Genomic DNA, 23,732 nt, shown 5'->3' with positions numbered 1-23,732 from the left:
TACAAAGGGACCACTTTCAAATTACAAAGGCAATGGACGCGTGCGTGCGCATGTGCCGCTGTTTGTATGTCTGTGTGGGGCTGTGTCGCAACAACGGGTGGCAAAGGGCACTGGACGGGCCGGCGTGGGGCAAAAACAGCCCTGTCGAGCCGGGTTGAGCCGGGCTGGACCCAGTCAGGGTAGGGCCCAGACAACTGACAAGACAGGCGAGCGGGGTCAGCCCAGCGGCGGGTCAAACTGGCAGGTTCCAGCCCGTCCCGTCCATGTGATGTCAGTTTGTACACGGGAGCATGGACACAGCGCCACTTAGAGATTCAATTTTACCCTCGGAGCAAGAAGATGCACCGCAATCTTAGAATCGTCCAAGCAGCAACAAGGCCAGGTCAAAAGTTGGCGGCATGTTTCAGCATTGTTGAAGACTCAGCTATCTAGGACCATCAGACAATGACCATTGACCAATGGCCACTAGCGATTGGCCATTGCGCTATTCGTGGTATTCTGCGACGATTGGAAGCTCGGATCAGATAGCGCTGAGGGAACTCACAATCCGCTACACATGATTCAGGCTTTGTCACGGCAGAACGATGTTTCTTGCGGTGAAATGTTGTCAGGCGTCCAATTACGGCAAATTGTCCACCTATATACGACACCTCAATGGCGGTGGTTTCCGATAACGCTACTGGCAAACTAAAAATACAGATATACGGATAAGAAATGCACCCCATAGTGCAATATATCACGTTCTAACGATGCTCCAAGACACAGAAAATTCCATTTATCTTTGAGCTCTTGGTAAAATATCGGCAACAAACATGTCAGTGGACTTTACTGGCAATGCAGACGCCAGTGATCGTAAAAAGACTCTATCAGTAGGATCATTCGTGTACTGTCGTTCGTGCTCGTGGCGAACCTTAGCCCACTGCCGTCAGCCATCCACGGTTCATCGTCCACTGGTCCTTGGGCACCATCCACCATCCACAATCCACTTTCCACTGTCCACCGCCCCTTGTCCACCGCTCACCGTCTATGATCCACCATCCACCGCCCAGCCATCCGCCATCCACTGTTCGCCTTCCACCATCCAACATTTATCGTCTTCCATCAGGCATCAACCGCCCTTTGTCCACCACTGCACCATCAAAGTCCATCATAAATGAGTCGTCCACCGTTCTCGTCCACCGTCCCCCGTCCACAATCCACAATCCATAATCCACACTCCACCACTCATCGTTCATCGTTCACCGTCCATTGTCTACTGTCCACCCTCCTCCATCCATTTTCCCCCAGCCACCGATTGGTCAGTCAATTCTTGTTCCGTAGAATCAGCGCCGGCTCGAACGCAGCCACCCATCCAGGCAGGCTGCCCTCTCTCCCACGCCGGTGTTGTGTGCTTCCAGCCATGCAGTGCGTCTTCTCGCTACTGTCATCACTCTCCCGTGCGAAGGACACATTTCATCTGTCCTATACCGTTACAACCACAGCAGCATCTAACAGGTAAAAAAAAAAAAAACGAAAAAGAGACGGAGGAGACAATGTTGAGGACATTGGCGCCGTTGGGGATGGGGGGTGGGAGACGCGCCACTCGCGGCCCGCCTCTGTTGTCACCGTCGTCCCCTCTCACTGACTGACGTCTGTCCTCTCGTCTCCTCCCTCGCCCTCCCCGCCCTCGCCCCTCCCCACGGACTGCCGCTCCCCAACCCACCTCCGACCCAGCTGGTCTTCACACTCCAGAGGGGCCACTAAACTTTATTAGGGGACCCTAATACCGATTAGTGTTTCCTCTCTGTCGCTACTGTGTCCCGTGCTGCGACCCATTCCAGTTTGGCTGTTGTTGGCCGTACTCACCCATTTTTCGGTTGCGCTCCCTAATACCGAGTATTCATGTTTTTGTTACAATGCGGTAGTTCTAGAGGTTGTGATATTATGAGAGGAGATGCGACTGTTAAAAATTTTTGGCGAAAGAAGGTAGAGCACAGGTTCATGAAAATACGAGGGGCTGGAAGGGCAGAGACTAATGGCACTTACGAGTTACGATACGTAAGTGGAAACGATGCGAAGGAAACGAAAAAGAAGGCGGAGATTGTGACGGAGACACCGCGGGCAGAGACGAGATACTGACGGGAATGGAGGCAGAGGTACGAATTGGATTTGTAAATATAGTGGCGTACGCGATGATGGAGGCAGAGTTAAAGACTGAAGCGGAGGGCCAGTAGGTGGGAGACCACCACAGGAACAGATGGCTGTGACATGTCCGCTGGGGCGCACACAGGTTTTGTGACAGCCGTAAGACACCTGTGTCAAATCGGTCGTACGCAGCCATGCGGTGAAGTGATGGTTCCAGACGATAGGAGCCGAGGTAGTCGCGGCGTGCGAACCCTCGTTCTTTGTGATGGTGTCACAGTCTACTGACTGTTTTACAAGACCGAGTCAAAAAGAATGTGGATGGAAAGCCGACGCGATCTGAGGACAGTATGGGTTTAAGATTCGCTCTATGCTCGCTCACAGTGCTGTTATCAAACCTCCACCCTTGTGTGTGTTCAGTGGTGCCTCCACCCAAGGGCTGAAGCTTTGTGCGACGCGCAGCGCTGCGCAGTTCGCCCTGCATTTGCACGGTTCGGTAATAGAACTGACATATTTCAGCTCGGAGCCGCCGAGCGATCGATAGTGCGTCGATATTAATGGACTTGGATCGTCGCCAGCACTCACAATAACTCAGACGGTAATGAAGATGACGCCTTAACCTGCAGCCATTGCAGACGCATTCCGCAAGTGCAATTTGAAAAGAACGCCGCACTCTGCAGTGCCGCACTTGCAGTTATCAAACCAGACAAATTACTTTTCTTTCTTTTTACCATCATCCTTTTAGGTCTGGTATGCTGTATCATTTGCCGACAGCGCTATTTCTCCAGTTTCAGAAACACCAGTAGGCTTTCCAACCTCCGCTGGCTCCAAAGCCAGGCTCGCCTTAGTTATTGGTTTGAAGTCGGTGGTAATTCAGACCTGCCGTCTCTTATACGGCCTTGCCTGCCGTCCATTTCATTCCCCAGGGCCAGTCCTAGAGCTGGTGCCACACCATCAAAGTCCGTATAGAGGCCTGGTTTGAGAGCTGTGTTGCGGACGGCGGATTAGAGTTGCAGAGGTTAAGTACGGTAGTGATTCCCGTATGATGGGAACTGGGAAGGTAATGGTATGAGACTGAACTCGACTGAGGCACACTGATATGACAGATGGGAAAGGATGGTATGTGACTTTCCTAGTGCCGCCCATTTCATGCGTAACATTCAACAGGAAATGCTAGCACAACACGTTTAATTTCATAGCGGGTCTGTTCTGCCTGAAAGAAAGCCGAGGCCTTGGGCATCGGCCTCATCATTGCATCCCAACCAAACAAAAAGCAGCATTGCATTTGCTGAGTAAGGTCCCATGAACAACGAAAGACAAGACAATACAGGGTGTTCGCGATAAATTTGACAGTTTTTCATTTCTCTCTTATTTCAAGACCAGTTGGAATATTCTTTATCTGTAAAAGGCAATATTTAGCTCAGTATGTTGTTTGTTATTGGTGGAAAAGTTGTTGAGCTTGGTTAATTGGAACCTGTCACAATCCTTGAAGACAGTGGCGTGCATAATGATCAGCCGCGCCGGTTTTCATGTTTGACTGCTGATAAATGCTCTTCAAACGCTGGTAAGGCCGCTAGAGTGAAATTAAAGAGCTGCGTTCGGAACATGGACGCATTGGCCTGTAGGAGACAGTGTGGCGACTGCCCGTTCAGCGACGGCAACATCATGAGCTACCACATCTTCAAGGGAGGTCTTCAGCTGCCCTCGTGAGGCTGTGTGAAGCTGCTCAGCGCGACAGTGAGGCCATGAGTGGAGAGAGTGACCATATGGACATCGGCTCACATGCCAACAAAACTTGTCGCCTGGCTTTCCCTCCGCGAAGAGTCAAAAGTCACTTTTGGAGAATTTCCTCAACCTCACCGGGCCGAACATTTGACCTCCTAAGTCAAAAGACTGCAATCTTATGAGCCGTTGCTTATGTGGCGTAGCTGCGAAAAACACCAGCGATGCCTGTTGTAACATCAAAGTCAAACGACCAGCAAGGCTGAAGATGGTGTCCTCATGTCTCTGTAGAGACCATGTGAAGACCATCTTCTCCAGGTCAAGTGGCTCACTGAAGGTGTTAGAAGATTGATGGGGACAATTTTTTGAATGCGTTGAAAACTACATGTACTGGGCTATCGTCTGTAATTTGAATGGTGGAAATCCATCGGTTACTTCCTGAGATATCAAGCATTTTCAACAGAGTTGGTGGAGTGTCAAATTTATCGCGAACACCCTGTATATGTAAAGCCGATCCCGTTCCATTTTGTTCTCCCTCCCCCGTCGCCCCCCCCCCCTCCCCTGCTCCCAGCCACCGCCCCCTCCCCAGTTTCGTGACCTGTTGACGAAGATTGAAGCTAGGAAGGGCATCGATCTTCGATTGTGGTCGATATTTGTCAGACGGCGGCCTAAGATGAGGCTCAGGCCGACCTGATGGGCTCTTTGGTCAGAAAGCCGCCCGCAAAATGCCAGTGCGTTGGGGGAATTCAGATAATTGAAAAAATATTCCCAGGAAACTGCCAGTGTTACGAAGCAGGATTGATGGCGAGGCGATAAATAAAATCGAGAAGCCGCGTATGCGTTCACGGATAGGTTTTCGAGGAATGGATCCATCCAGGGAAAACTTCATTTAGATCTGTGAAGGAAGTGAGGTGTTGGCTTCGGAATCATTCGTGAGCTAGCAACACAGACGTCAGCTTCTAAACTGTTGCCATTTTCGTTCCACAACCGTAAACATTGCACTGAGCAATAAGAGCATCGCAGCGAATACAAGAAATTACATGGAGACTAAAAAAGCGTGGCACAAAATAAAATAAATAAGACCGTAGCCATTAATGTTGGTCCTTCCACCGCATTCACGCCATACGACAGTTTTCAGTCCCCGTAAAAACCGCTGCGCTATTGCTCGTGTCAGCAGTCCGTTTTCCTCCTCTCCCCTCCCCTACCCCGTCCCCACGCCCACACCACATGAACGTCATGCCCACGGCGGGCCGTCCGCGGTGCCGCTCCCTAGCACACCTTTTGCGAGGAGACCTTGAGAGGCAGGGAGCGAGCCAGGCCACGTCTTATGCCACGGGGAGGCGGCGATGCATTGGAGTAGAGGTAAGGTTGCTATAGAGACCAGACCGGTTGAGCGGGGGGGGGGGGGGGAGTCAGGTGATCGCTACAGGTGATCCGTATGAGGTGATGCAGGGGTGGATGGGTGATGGTGGTATAGGGAAGGGTGTGAAAATGTGAACTGTAAGGACGGGGGAGTGGGATATGACAACTAGCCGCACTAGACAGACAGGGCAAGATATGCTTAATGCTATTGCGGTAAGGTTTCAGTGACAAAAGAGGTTCCGTTCCCAAGGAAGTCTTGTTGACCAAAACGAAACCTCACCGACTCGAGCAACAAAGCATTGGCAATTATTGTATAGATTAACGATGCCAAATCAAAAAACTTGTTTTTGTAATAAGTTCACCCCTTGACCCCAAGTGGTTGACAGGCCAGGCCAGTTAGACAATGGTTCACCGTCAAGTTTTTACACTGCAGCTATCATCAGAATAACTGTTTCGACTGGGACCTCACCGAAAAACTCGACTTGTGAGCAGGTCGATCCAGTAGGTTTTTAATTACGTTTGTGAGAATTGCTAATTGGCAAGAATGACGCATATTGAATGTTGGTCGATAGCGATTCTGAACTATGCAATTAGAAGGGACATTCTTTGCTAGTTGGCAGTCTTAATCTAAGCATCGCGATCTGAAGATCATAAAAAAACAATTAGGCATATACCTACACCAGCGCTACAACGGCAGGAAAAGCGCTCCACCTTCACATTTTCAATGTTACGCCTTGGTGCTGCAACTTCATCAAGCCGACTTCAAACGGCATCTCAGCCCTTATATAGAGCAACGGACGGGCCGCGGCCAAGCCCTCACATCTCTGGCAGCCGAGAAATTGAAATCTGATCTGGCGGCCAACGCATTATGCAGACATATCGTTTTCATTTATCAGCCACGTACCTATAGCTACTCCGGGTGAAAGAGCTAATCAAAATTCCGAAGGATCCAATTACATATATAGGAATAAACACCACGGTGACTCACATTAAAGTGAGTAATGCAATAGGTATCGATAAAAAGCTCACGGGCTAGAGATTCATTCAGGAGCCTATGCTAACTTGCCGTGACTAACCTTTGGTCAATGCCTTCCGTCTCCGCGCGACCGCGGCCACAGCCCACAGCTACATAAAGAGGCCCCAGCCACACTCATTGACAGCCGTCCCAAACACTGGACTCGGACCCGATAAACACAGCCGTCACGATTGACGGATGGCCGTCCTTCCGTCAACACGCCGCCGAACTCATCAGCACCCGTCCGTGAGCAGGCAGGAGCACGGCATGAAAACGCCGAGCCAGCGTCGAGCGCGAGCGTGAGGGTCTGACCTTGAACTGCAGCGCGACCCTGCGACCCAACACCGCACCCTCTTCCTTTCAACGGCGCGGCCAGTGCAGGTGTGTGGTTCATTCTAATGAGCGGTCTTCTGGACAAGGAATGCCGCCGGCCAGGCCCGAGTCCGCGCCGGCCCGCGAGCGCCACACGGCTGACAACCCGGCGTGCAACTCCAACTCTGCGCGTCACAACCCCGCCGCACGCGAGTCCGCCCGTCGCCAAAACAACTCCCAAACACGCTTGCCGTAATGCTAGTCGCTCAATGTTTGGTACTCACCCGTGTTGAAAATGCAGTCACGTTGAGGACCCCGTCTGACGTACGACCGTTGTTAGCACACAGTCAACCGCGCAATCTGTCAGTGTCACCACATTCAGTCCCACAGTCCCTCCACAACCACCACACAAAACACACACCGCGGGCTCCCACGCGACACTGCCCGGCCGGCCGACCGGCAACCCCCCACGGCCGACCGGCGACCACCCCGCCGCTTCCAGCTGATCGTGCCGCTCGCACGGCTTCGGGCCGAGGCGCCGCCGAGATGCTGCTGACATCTATCGGCAAAGAGAGATACTGAGTCTTTGGTCAGTGTTCCTTAGAGCTGGCAGTGGTCGGAGGGTGCTGACATCTATCGACTGTTGCAGCAACTAGTTTTACTAGGGAATGTGTCGATTTATTCGCATTCGTTATTATAATTTTGGAGCCGTTGTTATCCAGCAAAAAGGGCTATCTGAGATAATAAATTGATCGAAGAAATTTATTTAATTGGACGCTTTCATATCCATGTATTATTTCTTACTTAAAAGACACAATGAAAAGACAAACACTATCTGGCCCATGTGACGAACAGCGATTTATCAACGGTATTATCCAAACGTTACAAAAACTTACTCAGGGAAAAAAAACAAAAAAAAAACATACAAATGTAAATCAGAAGCCAGAAAGTGATTCATAATTCAGATAAACATCACGGGACAAAAAGCCGCTTCATGAACCAGTTCTTAGCAGACCTAAGGAGGGTGGACGTTCGGGGGAGGTAAATAGAGGGCACTTATTTTGAGACCGCATCACAAGCTGTGGCACTTCTTGATAATATTATTTTAAATTCTTGTAAGTTGCTTATCATTAGATTCTGTGAGCTTCATTTTTTAAACTTGCATTGCTATTTTTTTTTTTTGTAATTCAGGAACGCTCACTGCTGCATGCCCCGCGGCCACCTCCTCCGAACGGCCACCCCAAGGAGCGATTCGGTGTGGTCTGTTGCTACCCGAGTGTTATCAGCTGACCTTGAACCGCCCGGATCGCCTCAGGGCACAGCGTGGCCCGGTGACCGGTCAGAGGTCCCTGACCTGACTCGGACGGCGGGCTGCGGACGGGACGCTCTGCTGTGTTTGGGGGTGTCCGTGTGTTTTGTTTTGGGTTGTTGTACAAAGAAGTGATGAAGGTAAAGTAAACGATCGAGAAGGGAATTGAAAGTTGATTTTTGTGTGATTGAACCGGTGATTTTGAACCTTTGTGACTTCTTGAACTATCCGCGTGAAGAAGCTAGTTTGTGTCAAGTTTGAAGAGTTTATTTGTGCAGCGATGGCGGAGGAGCGTGCACGCCAGCCACAGAAGCACCATCCGTGGTCATGGCACAGAGTGTTTTTGCTGTTCGCACTGACGATGACAATGGTAAGTTGAAGTGATGAACCGCCCGAGTGTTGACGTTCTCCCTGGAAAACGTCTATTTCATTCCAGTTCAGCAAAGCATGAGCTACAATAACTATACTAATTTCTGGTGCAGCTGAAGTATTGTTTAGGCGGACATCACCATGTTACTTCATCGGGCTGACTGCTCGAGGATAAAACCAGTAAAACGCCTTTTGGGCGAAGAACGAGCGAGCGAGATAGTGAGCCCTGCACGTGCGGAAGGGCGAGAGGGTGCTTCCAACGGGCTTGCGTAAAGCACCCTTCTAACCGGTCGCTAGCGGTGTGCCAAATTTGAACGCAATCGGCCCAGCCGTTCCTGAGATCTGGAAGCGGCATTCTGCACGTGCGCACGTGCAAACGGGGTCCAAAATGACTTTTGCACGGCACCCTACTAACTGGTCCCCAACCGTGTACCAAATTTGAGCGCAATCGGCCCAGCCGTTCTCGAGATCTGGAAACGCCCCATGCACGTGCAGTAGCACCCTAACCGCAACACATGGGAATGCATTGCCTGGTGGGTGCCTACCCGTATGCCAAGTTTCAGCGAAATCGCCCCAGTAATTACCGAGTTACTGAAATGGGAACAAATTTGGCACCTCTTATTGTTGTATTTTGCACGTGTACTGGGGGTGACCCACACGCATCGAGAGTATCCTATTTTGGGTAGAAGGGATGCTACTACACTACAAAAATTACCGCAAGTCAATCGCCCAAGCGGCTGCTGAGATATGAGCCTATCAAAATCACTACTTTTGCAAAACAGCTTGAACACCCTTGACTTTTCACGTGGCACGTGCCACGACGGTCACTGAAATGTATCAAAAGTAGTCAATTACGGGGTAGAAGGGATGGGGCTACCCAACAAAAAAGATCGCAGGCCAATCGGTCCAGCGGTTGCTGAGATATAAGCCTCTCAAAAGCGTTACAAGCCGGGCCGGGCCGGGCCGGGCCGGGCCGCTCATACTGAGATTTTCCGTTATATTGAAAAGACTCACTTCGCTCGCTGCGCTCGCTCGCTCGTAACAAATTTTCAACTTCAACTCTTTTCTTTGCGATGTGACGGTGTCTGGCATACAATTTTAACAATTCCGTAAGCTTTAAAAATAACGATTTTTTGCGGTCAGGGTGGCTGGCCAGTGCCTCACTATAGTCTATGAAGCAATCAGAAATAAAAAATAAGAATAACAAACTATGCGATTTAGCCTTACAAACGATTTAGCCTACCTTCGGATAATGACGATAACACGACGTGCCCTATCTGTCGCCACTTTTTCAACCCGTTCACAGATTCTGGGATTTGTGGTGGTGGGTGGCAGCTCTGCCATGATGTCTGAGTGTAAGGAAGACGACACACGTCGGTCCGTCTACCTCAGTGATATCGTGAGGAAGTGCAACACCAAACGGGAGCTGCTGCAGTGAGTTCCGCGCTCAGAAATGCGCGCGTTCGATTTGAGTATCGGTGTCTGTCTTCTAGCGAGCACATCCAGCGGTGTGCTGTAGCTTGGAATGTTTGGGGTAGCGAAACTCAATATCACTGGAAATAAGCTTGAACCTGCCTTACGTAATTCCTCCTTTTTATCAATTTTATCATATTGCCTAAGCTATCAATTTGATTTATCTTATTACTAAATGACTTACGGCGACCTCTCGGGCACTGAGCAGCCTCTAGCTTTTACGACAACCGCCTATCGTCCCCCTAACACCCCACCCTCCCCCTCCGCAGTCAGCTGATGACAGCCTGGCAGTGCGACATTCCACCTGGCCGGCTGCCTGCTGACCTGGCGGCTGCGTCGGGCGACCTGGCACGCTCCTGTGACAGTGACCTGCTTACCCAGCTGCGTCACGGAGGCCAGGGTACCCTGGCGGCTGGGGTGCTGCTCGTGGTGGCCTCTGGTGGCGGCTACGGTGGCGCTATCAGCGGACGCAGTGGACCGCTGGCTCTGGTGAGACTGAGTTCAGTGCTAAGGTCACTCTGAAAGGGTGGATGCATCAGTTGGACAGATCTCCGCTAGTTCTATTTAGTCCTAAGCATACAGGAGACAAGCTATGATAGCTGTTTGGGTTTCGATTTCGATTTTCTGTTTCGATCCCTCTGATTTCCGAAACAATGAAGAAAAAATGTCATAAATCTGCTAATACTTTAATCGAAATCATATTCGGCGTACGTTTGAAACATCGATGCTTATAATTCCCATAGCTTCACAAATGCTCACTCAAAGCGATTATTGCACTTGCTTCAACCAACCACTGTATGCAAACCAAGTTTGTCCAATGTCCATTCACCAAGCCCACATTGACTCTATTCTATCCCCCGGCAGTACATCGTGGTGACGGTGGTGACGACCGTCCTGGAGCTGGCCGCCATCGGCCTGCTCGTCTACAACAAGTCTCAGCTGGACCATCTGCCGAAGCTGATGGAGTCGCTGCTGGCACAGCCGATGACGGAACAGGAGCTGGTGGACGTGGTGATCCTGGACGGCCCCGGAGGCATCCTGACTGCTCCTGGAGGAATCCTGACTGCTCCTGGGGAGGTGCCGACCCAAGCTACACAGCCCGGTAGAGAGAAGAGTGGAGGGGCTGGAGAGGAGTCGGTGCCTGATGGAGAGGCCGGAGAGGTTGGTGGAAAGAAAAATGGGACAGAAGTGAATGCGACGTTGCAGCAAGGAGGTGGTAATGGGACAAACCCTAGAGCTGAAGGAACGATAGATTCAGCTGGTGAAGCAGATGGATCAACAGAGGTTGGAAAGAAGTCAACCAAAGCACCAGCAATCAATGCAACAAGCTCTTCGGCAAAGTCATCAGCATCCTCACGAGTAGATTCCTCTTCATCCAAACCTCCCGCTCCCACTGAAGCTGTTAAGCCCGAGGGTAGACAAGCTATCGAAAAAACAACCACCCACCCCGAAACTGCCTCGACTTCGCCGCCTACCAATCACTCCGTCCTGCTTCAGAACACCACTTCTTATACCCCATCCCCTCCCACCTCACCAATATCTGAAAAGGTCAACATGACGACACTCTCGTCTCTCAACGAGACCTCCCGACAGCGACGACACACGGACGCAGACTGGGAGGAATCGGGAGAGGATTGGGACGACCGAACCGATGAGGTGATTTTCCACTGGGCGCCCGCTGCCACAGACTGTCTGCTGCACCCGGAAGAGAAGAACCAGACTCACTGCTTCACAGAGCTCGAGAACAAACTGCGGGTAAGGCATGTCACTGGATTTTTCTTAGGCTACTTGTTGTTTTAAATGTGAAAGATCGAAGAGTATCAGAGGTAGGTACATGTGCTATAAAAAAAAACTCATCGTTCTATACAGATATACCTACAATTCCTAAACATTGAGGGGAACAGGAAACTGATTGCCTCTTGCCATGTATTACGTTTTTAACTCAAAGGACTGTTAGAAGCGAAAGATGCGGCGTGCCTTTGCTTAAATGGTGTTATCTCTGTATGATGGCGATTTTATCATTTACATCGGTCGACGTTTTTCAGCGAGAGCTTAACCAGTCGGAGCTGGTACTGGAGCTGATGATGGCCCCGCTGGTGTGCGCCTTCCTCGCCTGCCTGCTGCAGCTGACCACCATCTGTGCTGCCTGGCACATGATTACCGACCAGCAGTCGCGCCGGCCGCGCGCGCAGGGCGCTCCCGGCCAACTCAGCACTCCCGTGTAGACGGTGAGTGAGCTGATCAAGAACGATCAGACGGATCAACACGGCTGTGTGGTGACCCTTCTCCTGGCTGGAAGAAGCGCCAAGCGAGAAACGACTAAACTCTTGTGTGGAAGTACGCACAGGGACATGTCGTGTGAAAGGGTCGCTAAATAAATGGGAAGATAAATAAAGACGTTGTTTGAGAAAAAGGAAAATTTCCATTTGATTGTCACCGTCTTATATTTTCACTACATCAATGGCATATCACAAGATACAAAACAGCGAAAGAGACACGTAGAGGAACTAACATTGTAATGTTTCCCTTTAAAACTGTGCCTCGCTACCAAGATCTTCCTATCAACGTCCATAGCTTCAACGTCTACTGAAATAAGCCTGCACAAATTACACAGGAAAGCTGAAAAATCCTGCTTGGTTCCTAAGACAATGGTCTATCATCATTCAGATCTCCCATGCATTTACAACGAAACTAATACAATACGATCAACGTCTCATTCATAAGACTAACTTACATATTTGTTGTAGTCGTAACAGGTGAACTACGCAGTACGCACCATATAAGACGACTTGAGATGGTAACAGTACACTCACTGCATGTGAGCAACATTTCCTTTTCACCTCATAATACACAATCCCCACTCAAGAGTCCACGTAGGCTCACGGAGCCGCATCGAACACGGCAAGAATGCTCAGAGTGAAGAATTGTTTCCGTCGCGTCACCAAACGCCTTATTTGTAGAGACACAGAGGGCTCTCGCGAATCCGCGATACTGTCACATTTCACGTTAGATGTGCTCGTTTGTCACTTCGGTGTCCCTTTGCTTGGGACAACAAGCAAGCCTGACAAACTTGAACGCAACGATCGTTTGAATCCCTGCTCTGAAGGTCATTTCCCGCTATGGATTCCCCACCAGGCTGATTGAAAAGGTTCCAAGCAGACTGTGTCTCCGTCAGAGCACTCTTGACCCGATGTCTGTTGGAGCGCTTCCGGTTTGCTCTTGAGCATCTCCGAGCTGATGCAAACTGTCTATGAACACATCTGAGCTCGTAAATGTCATTCCATGCACCCGAACATCGGTTTACCGATGCTTAAATGTTCACGAGGGCGCAGCAAGCACTAAATACGCACTTCTTACGCGCACCTCGCATCATCAAGTCATCCAGCTTGAGTTTTTACTTTGGAAACAGACGAGTCGGCAAACGGCACGTCATAGTGGCGTAGTCTTTAGCAGCACTTCGCGCTAAACCGGCGCTCCTACCCGAAGAAGGAGGGCTGTGCCGGCGCCATGGTCATAGTACTGGTGACATACGACGTCAGCACCGTCGACACCACTGTGGTGCTGGTGATGTAAGCGGTGGATGGTGTCGCGCGGAACGTCACCACCACCGGCCGCCGGTTGGTGTTGGTGACAGTCGTGGTGACAAACACTGGTGAAGAAGAGACGACCGTACGTGGTCCTGTCGCCGCCTGCGCTGCTGCCGCCGCCGGGTTCAGCTGTGCGAGGTACGGGCTGAGCAGCTGCAGGTACAGCAGCTGCTGCGGGGACAGCTGCCCCAACCCGCCCAGCTGGTTTGTCTGACCCAGCTGGGCCAGCTGGCTGAGCTGCGCCAGCTGACCGAGCTGCCCCATCTGGTCTAGGGGAGACGAGCTGCTGCCAAGAGCTGGCAGAGCTGGGGTGGCTACTGGAGCGGGCGCTATCACCGGGTTTCCTGACGGGGTCGCCACTGGCGTCGCCTCAGCAGTCGCCTGAGTCGCAGGCTTCGCCTCCTCTGTCGCTGGTTTGTCCTGACTGCCATGCAGCGCCAGCATCTCCGGATGCGTGCTCTTCTCGAGAAGGTCCGGATCAAACCTTCCTCCAATGCTTTCCAGACTATCCGCCTCGGGGAATCCATCGATATCCAGATGGTTGGTAGAATGCGAACCCTCCAACTGCGCATCCGACAGTGCCGAACGCTCGTCGAACAGCTCCACAGGTGGCATGGTCTTGAGCGCGGTGACGACACGCGTCACATGGTAGGTCTGGGTGATGGTGAAAGATCTCGTGTTGTCTGCGATCACCAGCGGGATCACTGACGACTTCAGCACCAGCTGTGTGGTGCTGTACGTCTCAGTCATGGTGTGAAGTGGAAGGCTGGGAGAGCTCGGGTCCAGGTGTACCGGAGGAAGCATGACGGCAGGTGCTTCGCTTGGGGAACCGAGGAGGTTCTCGATCTCGGGTCTCGGAGTCGTGGTGGTGGTGGCGACGAGAAGCACAGATGGCGTTAGGGTCGAAGAAGGAGGTATGACCTGAGATGGGGAGGGCGCGATGGTCGGCTCTACCTCCACCGTCCGCGTCTGCGTCTTCGTGATCCACTGGCTGTTGGTGTAGCGACCTAGCGAGATGTGCCTCAACGTCTTCAACGTCGTAATCTCTTGATAGAAGTCAGTGGCTCCCTCTGGCCTGAAAGTGCTGACCGCGAGGATCTGAGTCTCGTCTCCGTTACTGTTTCCTGAGACTGTGGTTGGCGCGACGGTCTCCTCCGTGGTGGGGACGGCGTCGTAGTCCACGTAGTCATAGTAGTAGTCTGCGGGACCGTAGAGCTCGTCCACGTACTGAGGAGTGGGCTGGGTGGGAGGAGGGGTGGGAGGCTCGGTGGTCGGTGGACGGGTTGGACGGGTGAGCCGGGTCCTGGGGCGGGGAGTGGGCTGTGTCAGCGGAGGATGGGTCACACGCAGACGGGAGGACTGCAGCGGCCTCCTGGTGATCGGCTCCTGGTACTGCTGTCTGATGTCCTGATACTGCTGTCTGGGGTCCTGGTACTGCTGCCTCGAGTCCTGGTACTGCTGCCTCGGGTCCTGGTACTGTTGTCTGGTATCCTGGTACTCCTGCTGCTGTGGTCGCCTGGTGCTTTCATACCGCTGGCTGACAGTATCCTTATACTGGTCTCGAGTATCATAATACTGCGCCCGGAGGTCCTCGTACGATGTCGTACTCTCCCTGTCTGCGTACTGAGGCCGGACGATGCTGCCGGCCGCCTGCGGGTAGCTCAGTCTCTCTGAGTACTGGGGCTGCGAGTCGCGGCTGCTGGTGTACCTCTGACTCCCGCGGGCTCGCTCGGGTCGCTGCGAAGTCCTGGAGCCGAACGACTGTCGGGGGATCGGCTCGGCCTTCTTCTGGCGAGGCCGCTGCAGCAGGGAGGCGGCGGTCGGAGTGGGCTCCTCCTCGGAGAGCTTCTGACGACGCTTCTCTAGCAGCTGCTGCTTGCGTCGCTCGGACGCCGACGGGCCGCGCTGTACGGGAGACAGAGGTGAACTGCGTTAGTGTGAGACAGGGATGGTAGTTTCGACGCTTAGTTAAAGAATGGTAAGTTATCATACAGATCTGTGGAAAGTAAAAGTAAAAATGCATCATTCTGATATGCGACCGATATCACTATTTGTTCGTTACATTTAGCATAGCTAAGTATTGACATCGGACAATCATTTGAAGGGTTATCGACCGAGATCAATAAACTTATCAGCGTCGTAAATAATGGCGCTCAAATTAAACAAAATTAATAATTATAAATATGCAAAAATGATCAATAACATGGCAGAAATGTAAAACTTTTATTGTAAAACAGGCCAAATATGAGAATGAGCTTTCGCTTTACAGCATCATCAGATTCATATGATGCTGATGCCGTTTCACTTCTTTCGAATGAATCTGATGATGCTGTAAAGCGAAAGCTCATTCTCATATTTGGCCTATTTTACAATAAAAGTTTTACATTTCTGCCACGTTATTGATCATTTTTGTACATTTATATATCTATTCATCATGGCAAAAAGCACCATCTCACATATTAAAAAAAATAATACACTAGATACGCCGATAAATATAGCTATTTAACTCTGACAACGTAAAATGCAATAATATCTCGAGTACCGATACAAATCTCCCTTCCTACAAGTGATACCCTCGATTACTCACGCTCCTATTCCTGATCCTTCCGCTGGAGTAGGACCGTCTGGGCGGCAGGGTGGTCGTCTCTTCCTCCTTCTCCTCCTCCTTCTTCTGCCTCCGACGAATGGAACTGGAACTGGAGGTTGGCAGTCGTGACGGCGACCCTCTCCTCCTCAGAGTGAACCGAGACGGCCGGGACGGAGCCACCACCACCTCTCTGGAAGGACGCGAACCCGCCGCCACCAGGTCGGCGAACACACTCTCAGCTCCGCCTCCCTCGTCACCGTCCAGACCTCCGAAGAGTTTCTCCAGAGGTAGGATGTCCGACTCCAGCGGCGCCGGTGGAGCGGATGAAGCTCCTTCAGCTGCGGTGGCGCTCAGATGCGCAGTCTGTCTGGCGGAAGGCTGAATGGTTCTTTGAACTGCTTTTGATGAAAAGATGGTGCTGCTGGACTGAAGGACTTGGGCGTATCTCCCGCGGATGTAGGTGCCGATGACGCTGGTGGTATGGACGGTGGTTAGGATACCAGTGACATCTGTGCCCCCGAAGGTTGTCACCAGGCCGGTGGGACGAACGTCAATCGATGAGAGCACCAGCCGACCCGGGGTAGGAGTCTCCACTGGCTCCGGGGTTGGTGGTGGGGTAGGCGGTGACTGGAAATCCAGCCTGAACGGTGCGGTCGTGGGCCGTCGGCTGGGCCGCTGTTTCACTCTGTAACCGACGTTATGTCTGAGCGAGACTCTCGTCTCGGGTGGGATCTGGACGGTAGGCGTGGCGGTGGCCTCGATCAGAATGGGAACGAGTGTCGGGTGCGGGGCCATCGGCTGGAAAGGACCTTGATCGAGCGTGGGCGCCGTTTTGGGGGTCGGCTGTACCCGGGACGGCGGCGGTGCTCGCCTCTGTGTCTGAGGTCCACGACGCCGCACCGCAGACCACCGGTTAGTGGCGGGACGGACACTGCCGAAGGCGCTGTCGAACGAGTTCTCGAAGGAGCTCTCCAGACTGAGCGCAGCTGGAGTGGCGAACAGCGCTTCTGTCGTCACCGGACGAGGGGTGTTGGGGACGGGGTCACCGGGGGCGGCAGAGGTCAGCTGGGGTGACCCAGAGACGGCGGATGGTGACAGACGGTGGAGGGCGGTCACCGACGGACCGGGTGACACGGTGCTCGACTGTCGTTTTGAGTCTGAAAAGAGTGAGAGGCAGGGGTAAATGAATGACGATCGACTCCTGTGCACTAGCTAACAATAGAGAGTGTTAATTTTCATTTTAGTTGTTTATATGTAGGCGATAATTATGGTCAGTATCACAAAGAGTTTGACTGGTTTCGGCCTTCAATTTTTTTTTTTACTGCACATACGGAACTTATTTGTTCATAAAACATAATATCCGTTCATCAACTGCCTTGCAACGTGGGGTCTTTATTTCCGTAAATAATAAAACTTCCATGTTTCTGTAACATGAGCAGGAGCACCGCTCAAACCCATCTCTCTTCATCAGCCCGCCTTTTCGAAACTCCCGATCCCCATCCATCAAAATCCGTCCCGTTGTGCCTGCTGTACCCAAATTAACCTGCGTCTCACCTTGCGTCTTCGAGTTGGGTGTAAACACCATGACTGTGTCGCCGACAGTGGTGATGAAATCCAGGAACCCATAGATGGTCTTTGTTGCGAACTCTGTTTTTCTTTCGACACTCGGCTGGTCGGTGGTCGGCGGCGGCGCAGAGGTGACCTTTTGACGAGTCCGGGTCACCGCCGGCGTGGCTGGAACCAGAGGTCACGTCACTGAGAGAGGTAAAGGCATGGGACGGGTGAGAGGGTGCGGTTTGACGCCGTCTCCCGTAATGGAGGTGAGGAATAGAAGGGGGACTTTGGCACAAGGGAAACGAGCAACTGTTTGCGAATTTATCGGTATGTATAGGTAGAAAAATTTACGGATTTGAGCTTGATAAAGTCAGTCGCTTGTAAATTCATTGATAAGGAGAATAATTACGCCTTAGCCTATTTTATTTATGAAAAATAGCCAGACCGAACCTGTCGGTAAATTACACAAGGGATGCACGTGAAACTGCTATAAAGTATGCCGTCTTTTCCTATCTCCAAATCATATAAGCGAGGACATTTAGCCATCATAATGGATCGGTACGATGGAGGGCACGTTAGGAAGCGCATCGGAGCGTGAACAAAATGTTCGGGATCAGTGAATTTCCCTCTAATCATGACCTACTATCAAATGCGAGTGGTGAACCCGACATCACTTCCGTAATAAGAGTTGTTGTAGTTATTTCTGTTTCGACCAATAGGTGACGATGGATAAAGACATGCCAAAAAGTTAAAAATGATGCTAAATTTCAGTGCATGAGAGAACTGATAAGTTAACCAAGGAGCATTTTACCTTATCTCTCGGGCAATGCTTTACTTATTAAAAAAAAACGATCTAAATCTAACAAAAAACGCTTCGCACCATGAATCAGCAATCAATAGCGAAAAGATAACAAAATGATATATTGATTAGTTTGCATCAATGATATTGTAATTGACATTAATGGTAAAAACTTTGATTTTCTTTCGCGCATATTGTAGCACCTTGCAACTGTGCGTACCGTGCCCACTATAGCATCAGCGATCCTATAGCGCTCCTGTACTCACCGGAGGTTGTGTAGTGCGGTTCGAAGTGATCAGGGCCGACAATCAGCGTGTTCAACTGTCCGATCACTCCCTTGGGCTGCCGAGCATCTGTCGAAAAAGGCAAACGGACGGGTCAGCAAAAACGCCCGGCTATTCCTCACGTAATGGGTATCGAACTCCGTGGATTAGGTAATTAAATCTAACGGCAGCTCTGTAACTTTGGGGCCACAGAGCACTTTGAATAGCTCCGAATAAAAGAACCGTAGCGCTTACGCAGCCCGTGTTAAGCGATTGTCACTCTTGTTACGTCAGGGACTGGTTTCTTTCAGCGACATGCTGTCGATGCTCTGCTTTTCGCAACGGTTCTCTGGGCCAGAGCCCAGATGGTCCAACATATGTGCTGGATTTGCAATCAAACTGGCAACTAATCATACGCAGAGGGAAATACACAAGGCTAATCACCTTGTTAGTACTCATGAAAACACGCACATTATTGTTCGCACAGTCATTACCAGTTTGGTGTACGATAATAAGCATATTGTGCACGACGCAATGCTCATTGCTTCATATCATCCAATCACCCTCCACTGCACTTCCTTCATCACAAGGCCGCTAATTATTTTCAATTAGCATGCCTGTCATCTCCAGCCATCACTTCTATCCCTTTCATCATTTGTTGACAACGATTTCAACAAATATATGCTAATGACTGTTTTATCGAAGTGACTGAGAAGAACGCTCCGGAGTCTGAGGGTACCCGAGCGGCGAGCAAGCTCGCGGAGCAGGAAGCGGCCTTGGCTACTTGTCTGATGGCTACTCGAACTGGACGAATAATTACACCTACCGAGATGCCTCCGGGACCCATGAGGACTGAGCGTGGTCCAGAGTATATACGGGCGTATCCGCATCAGACTACCGAACTGCCCTTGAGATGGTATCTGAGGCGCGTCTTTCTTCTCAGGGGCTCAAGGATGGGTTATAACGACAAAGACTGAAATCGATCTTTCAGGATTGGGAGGGATCCTATCGCTAAACATCATAAGGCACAAGAAACAGCATGACGATTCGATCACGATAAAACGGTGATTCTCCTGTGAGCTTGGTCGAATAATAAGTACGTGACCAAAGTTTTTACTGAATCTTTTAAGATCTACTTCCAGTCATCTCCTCTTCCGATGAGTCGCCACTAATGGTATGTACCGTCTTTCTCGTGATAGATATCGTATCTATTATTTAACATTATCAGTTTTGGTACTGTCCGTGTCATCAAGATTGGTTCCAGAACTGACATCAGGACTAGTATCAGGACTGGTATCAGAAATAGCATCAGGACTGGTATCAGGACAGGCATCACCCCATGTATCAATATCAGCATCATCTACCTATTATACACCTCCCTGTCTATTGTCAGTTGTCACTGTGTGACTGTTTCACTATGCCACTGAGTCTATACCGCGTCCACTGGGCCGGGCTGCCCCAGCAGCGGAGCAGTGGCGCCGTGACCCAGCTCTCCGCAGCGGGTCTCAGCGGGACTCTGAACGGTCGCCGTCTGTCTGCTCACCATCTGACTCCTTAGCAGCTCTCCGGGATACAGCGCCCGGTGGGCTGCCTGGCGAGGCGCCATACGGCACGGAGGAGGTCATGCTTAGAGGAAGAAAAAATAGACCCACACGAGACGTAATCTCTGCAGTCTGCACTGGGTTGTTTGACAGTATCTTGAGATGTTCGGATTCTTAAAACTGTAAATTTTTCTTTTTGAAGCGGAAGGAATCAAATTCGGTTATATCGCTTCTGAGATCTACAACGAATGTGTTACGTGTTCAATCTGTTCCCTTGTAAGAATCATGCCGACGTGCTTTGGCGTAAAACCGCAGATCACGCGTCGTCGCGCACACATGATTCAGCACACTCAGTGTCGTCTGAGTCGCCCAAAGGCTACCGCAGTACCGTACGAACTCACCCTAGCGCATCATCACTGGGCAAATACTGGGACACCGTCTCCTGGGACAGCGGCATTCACCGTGGAAAGGAGCGAGTGAGCAGCCGTCGGACACCTCCCAGAGCAGAGAAAAACAGCGGCTCTCACGGCGCAGCCACGATGAGAAGAAGTCTTGGTGGAGCCACGAAGCCACCTCAAGTTCTTAACAGCGTTTGTGAAGAGTGTCGCTCAGGTACTCTGGTCTACATAATTAAGGCGAGACGAAGGGTCAGTGATCGTACGCAGCTTTGGAACGCAGTTGTATTGTTTACATCGGGGCAAAAGTGTGACTGTGGTAGTAATGGCTTTTCACTTGTTATTGTTTTTCGTTCATGTGTGGCAGGCTTAAAGGTGCGGAACATGAAAGATGATCCAAATGAATTTGAGGGTGTTAAAAAATGGTGAAAATTTATAAGCGGGAAATGACTATAATGCACATCTTGGAACCAATTCTTCCGACAAAACTAAGGTCGCATTTGTATAAGGCTACAAAAATGAGCTTCAGCATCGGAGTTTTTCATGACCACTCTTGTCTGCCCAATAGTATACAGGAGAGAGATCATTTTAATCATAAGAAAGCCCTCACCCCGCCGGCCGTGAGTCCGCCTCTGGGTCGCTCCGCGCCCAGGACGTGTGAGTGAGAAAGCGTCGCCGACCGCCCCCGGGTCGTTCAAAACCAGAGTGTGTCGGGATCCACGACATCAGATCCAGTGTCCGTGACGCCAGGTAGTTACCAGTGCCCACAAGCCGTATCCGAGTATACCAAACACACCTGCCACGGCATATCGAACAAACGCTGATTGTGTTCTGCCACTGAGACTTTGAATGTCGAGGCAGACACAAAGACGGACTGTCAACTTAGACTTTAGAGTAAAGATACGAGTAGGTGTAGTTACTCCGGGTCACTGCGACTGTAACTGACAATTTTAAGTGCGGCAATTGGATAACGCGCGACTACAGAGCCATGCCAATCGCAGTCACTTTTGTGACTGCAATTAAACTATGCACCGTATGCGACATGCTGCATGTCTGAGGCTGAACGATGCTGACATCTTATCCCCATTACCTGTGATTGACAATGAACAGATTACTACAAATTTTGACAGGTCTCTGATCGTTCTTTGATTATTGATGTCCAGTGGCCAATGCTCGTCCACTCCTGAATAATTCCGTTACGAAATCTCTCACTCACAGCTGAATTAATCCGTCAATCAACAGGTAGAACTGGTCACCATTCAGATGTATATCAGACTGCTCTCGGGGACATCGCTGAGGGCAGACAAGGTCGGAAGACGATAGAAGATAATATCCTTTGAGATGATGGTTGGCAGAAAATCGCATAGCTTAGAGCCGAAGGATGAATGGGTAAAAAACTAGATCATTCGATTCTGAAGGACATTGCTCTTAGTAACCAGGCAGGCTGCGATCATCTCGTTGATCATTTGCCGAGAGCAGTCGGAAACCGTCAGCCATTCCCGTCAAACCCATCCCCTGAGCATTGTTTGTTTGTCACCTGTGCCGACACGGGGCCCATAGGGACCGTTACGTGCTCTTGGACCGGTCGGGACCCGTCTCTGCTGTCGGGCCGTCCGACCGCGGTGGGTGGGGTCGGCGGGACTGGGCGGGGCTGCGACCTTGACCACACGCAGTCATCAGACACCGACGGCAGCGGCGGGCCGGCGGCGGCGGTGGCGGCGGCCTGGTGGCCCGGTCCTGCCCGCCCGACCTGCCTATAGGCGCCTGCCTAGCCGGCCGCCGCGCCCCGCCCCGGCTATCTCAGTATGCATGACCGACGCTAACTCGGTGTGGCCAATGGCACCAAGGTCATGACCGCACTGCGGTGTGGAAAGCGAGCGAATTAACACGCTAATCACCCGAAACCATGGAATGGCGTGGCGGGCGTGGTAGGAGGATAGGGTGTGTCTTAGGAGAGGGAATGTATGAAGGTAGTGCTTTGTGGATTAGTATTTAGTATTGAGTGAATTGAAAAGGTATATGTTAGAAGATAAATGACAAGATCACAGAACTGTTCAAGCTTGTCAAACCCACCGTGAGACATTGGCTATTAAACGTTATTATGTTTTTTAAAGCTTTTTGTGCGCAATGCGCATTCATCCCATTATAAAGGAAACAAGCACTCATATTTAATATAAGCATTCCTGTTCATAGGATAAATGAACCTTTAATTTTAAAGTATGGTGGTCCGCAAGGTTGCACTACCACTTACCTAGCATTCTATGCACCTAATCAATGTTAAATAAAAGCAGGGTGCATACCAACACTTGGGATATACCATGCTCATGTTATTGTCGTAAAACGAGGCCAGCCCATAGAGATTCAATCGCCCACAATTTAGCTGTCCATGCTTGATAGATGATCCCCTAAATATTGACCGATGAATATTGAGAGCACCATATTCCACTCCAAGATGGGTGACGCAAGGTTATTGGCCAGCGGCTCGAGTGCTCTATGGTATCTAACCCTATCAGATCGGCCCATCTGGGAGCTTCTAACCGGAGGGCCCCTCCCTACACAGGAGAGCCAAACTGCAGGCGAGTTAACACGTCTGCTTGGGCAGGGTCAGCGCAGTTAAAACAGATCAACTCTGCTGCCAAATTGCTGAACCAGATCACTTGGTGGACAATTGTCCGACAAATGGCCATTTATGACTGCCATTCAAGGCTACCGGTGAAAGATGGAGCATAGTTACCGGGTCAAACCGGCCTTAATTGGCTCACAAGGGCGTGGTAGAAAGCGAACCAGCAATTACGGCTCATTGTCTGACACTCTCAGCATGTCGGACGAGATCGTAGAGGGTTCTCCGGGTACAGACGCGTTAGTTATAATGCAGCCTGCACTCATGGTTAACTAAATTCGCCGGTGTCGCTGCGGACTGGCCGAACTGGGTTTACGTCTCGACCTCAGCGGAGTCCATCAGTAGACAACCATGGAGGTATGATGATGGCTGTTGCCCAACTCTGGTGACCAGGGCACTGCCCCAGGGGGCTAACGGTTGGCTCTATTGTGGTTTGTGTAATCGTTCCACCAGTGGTCCGTCCGTGTCCGACCTTGGGGTAAAGCGAGCGAGTTCTAAATAGTTGATGCACAGTGCTCTTCCTGGGAATTATGTTCATCGCCACTCATGTTTGCTACAATTAAGTAGTAAGAAATGATCGACGGCTGCTAAGACAGATAAGGCTTTAAAAATGCTTAAAAGTGGACGGAAGGCGAATTTACCGTTGAAAACAGAAGAGATATATCATGTGAAAAGCCGCTCGGTGATTTTTTTTGCGGTTTCA

The 23,732-nt window shown here is 50.9% G+C and overlaps 3 protein-coding genes across 5 annotated transcripts in view; 1 reads left to right on the top strand and 2 right to left on the bottom strand.

Annotated features, from left to right (window-relative positions):
- The window catches only part of LOC122366623 (serine/arginine repetitive matrix protein 2-like), an 84,471-nt gene extending 77,422 nt beyond the window's left edge, over nucleotides 1–7,049 (bottom strand). Inside the window, exon 1 of the mRNA XM_043339083.1 lies at nucleotides 6,817–7,049. The gene's annotated coding sequence lies outside the window, so the exon portion shown is untranslated. The remainder of the gene's footprint in view (nucleotides 1–6,816) is intronic.
- Nucleotides 7,050–7,806: 757 nt separating this feature from the next.
- Nucleotides 7,807–12,078, top strand: LOC122366620. The gene is made up of 5 exons (XM_043339079.1): nucleotides 7,807–8,211; nucleotides 9,517–9,644; nucleotides 9,953–10,172; nucleotides 10,548–11,438; nucleotides 11,729–12,078. The coding sequence occupies exons 1-5, from the start codon at nucleotides 8,122–8,124 to the stop codon at nucleotides 11,906–11,908; spliced, it is 1,509 nt and encodes a 502-aa protein (XP_043195014.1). The 5' UTR covers nucleotides 7,807–8,121; the 3' UTR covers nucleotides 11,909–12,078.
- A 30-nt stretch (nucleotides 12,079–12,108) lies between these two features.
- Nucleotides 12,109–23,732, bottom strand: part of LOC122366619 (mucin-5AC-like) — a 42,612-nt gene continuing 30,988 nt past the window's right edge. For all 3 annotated transcript variants that reach the window (XM_043339076.1, XM_043339077.1, XM_043339078.1), the window contains 4 exons: nucleotides 18,477–18,563; nucleotides 17,412–17,591; nucleotides 15,858–17,014; nucleotides 12,109–15,175 (listed from right to left, as the gene is read on the bottom strand). In XM_043339076.1, the coding sequence (XP_043195011.1) occupies nucleotides 13,160–15,175; nucleotides 15,858–17,014; nucleotides 17,412–17,591; nucleotides 18,477–18,563 (3,440 nt within the window). In that variant the 3' untranslated portion in view covers nucleotides 12,109–13,159. The remainder of the gene's footprint in view (nucleotides 15,176–15,857; nucleotides 17,015–17,411; nucleotides 17,592–18,476; nucleotides 18,564–23,732) is intronic.

This window comes from Amphibalanus amphitrite, unplaced genomic scaffold (genome assembly GCF_019059575.1).
Source record: "Amphibalanus amphitrite isolate SeventyFive unplaced genomic scaffold, NRLGWU_Aamphi_draft 000820F_arrow, whole genome shotgun sequence".
Classification (NCBI taxonomy): Eukaryota; Metazoa; Arthropoda; class Thecostraca; order Balanomorpha; family Balanidae; genus Amphibalanus; species Amphibalanus amphitrite.
The sequence above is the reverse complement of the archived record's forward strand: the minus strand, read 5'-3'. Positions and strand labels throughout refer to the sequence as shown.

Coding starts and splice junctions, on each gene's coding strand:
- LOC122366620 (XM_043339079.1), top strand. CDS start 8,122: ATGGCGGAGGAGCGTGCACGCCAGCCACAGAAGCACCATCCGTGGTCA. Junction 8,212..9,516: donor TCGCACTGACGATGACAATG/GTAAGTTGAAGT, acceptor ACCCGTTCACAG/ATTCTGGGATTTGTGGTGGT. Junction 9,645..9,952: donor ACCAAACGGGAGCTGCTGCA/GTGAGTTCCGCG, acceptor CCCCCTCCGCAG/TCAGCTGATGACAGCCTGGC.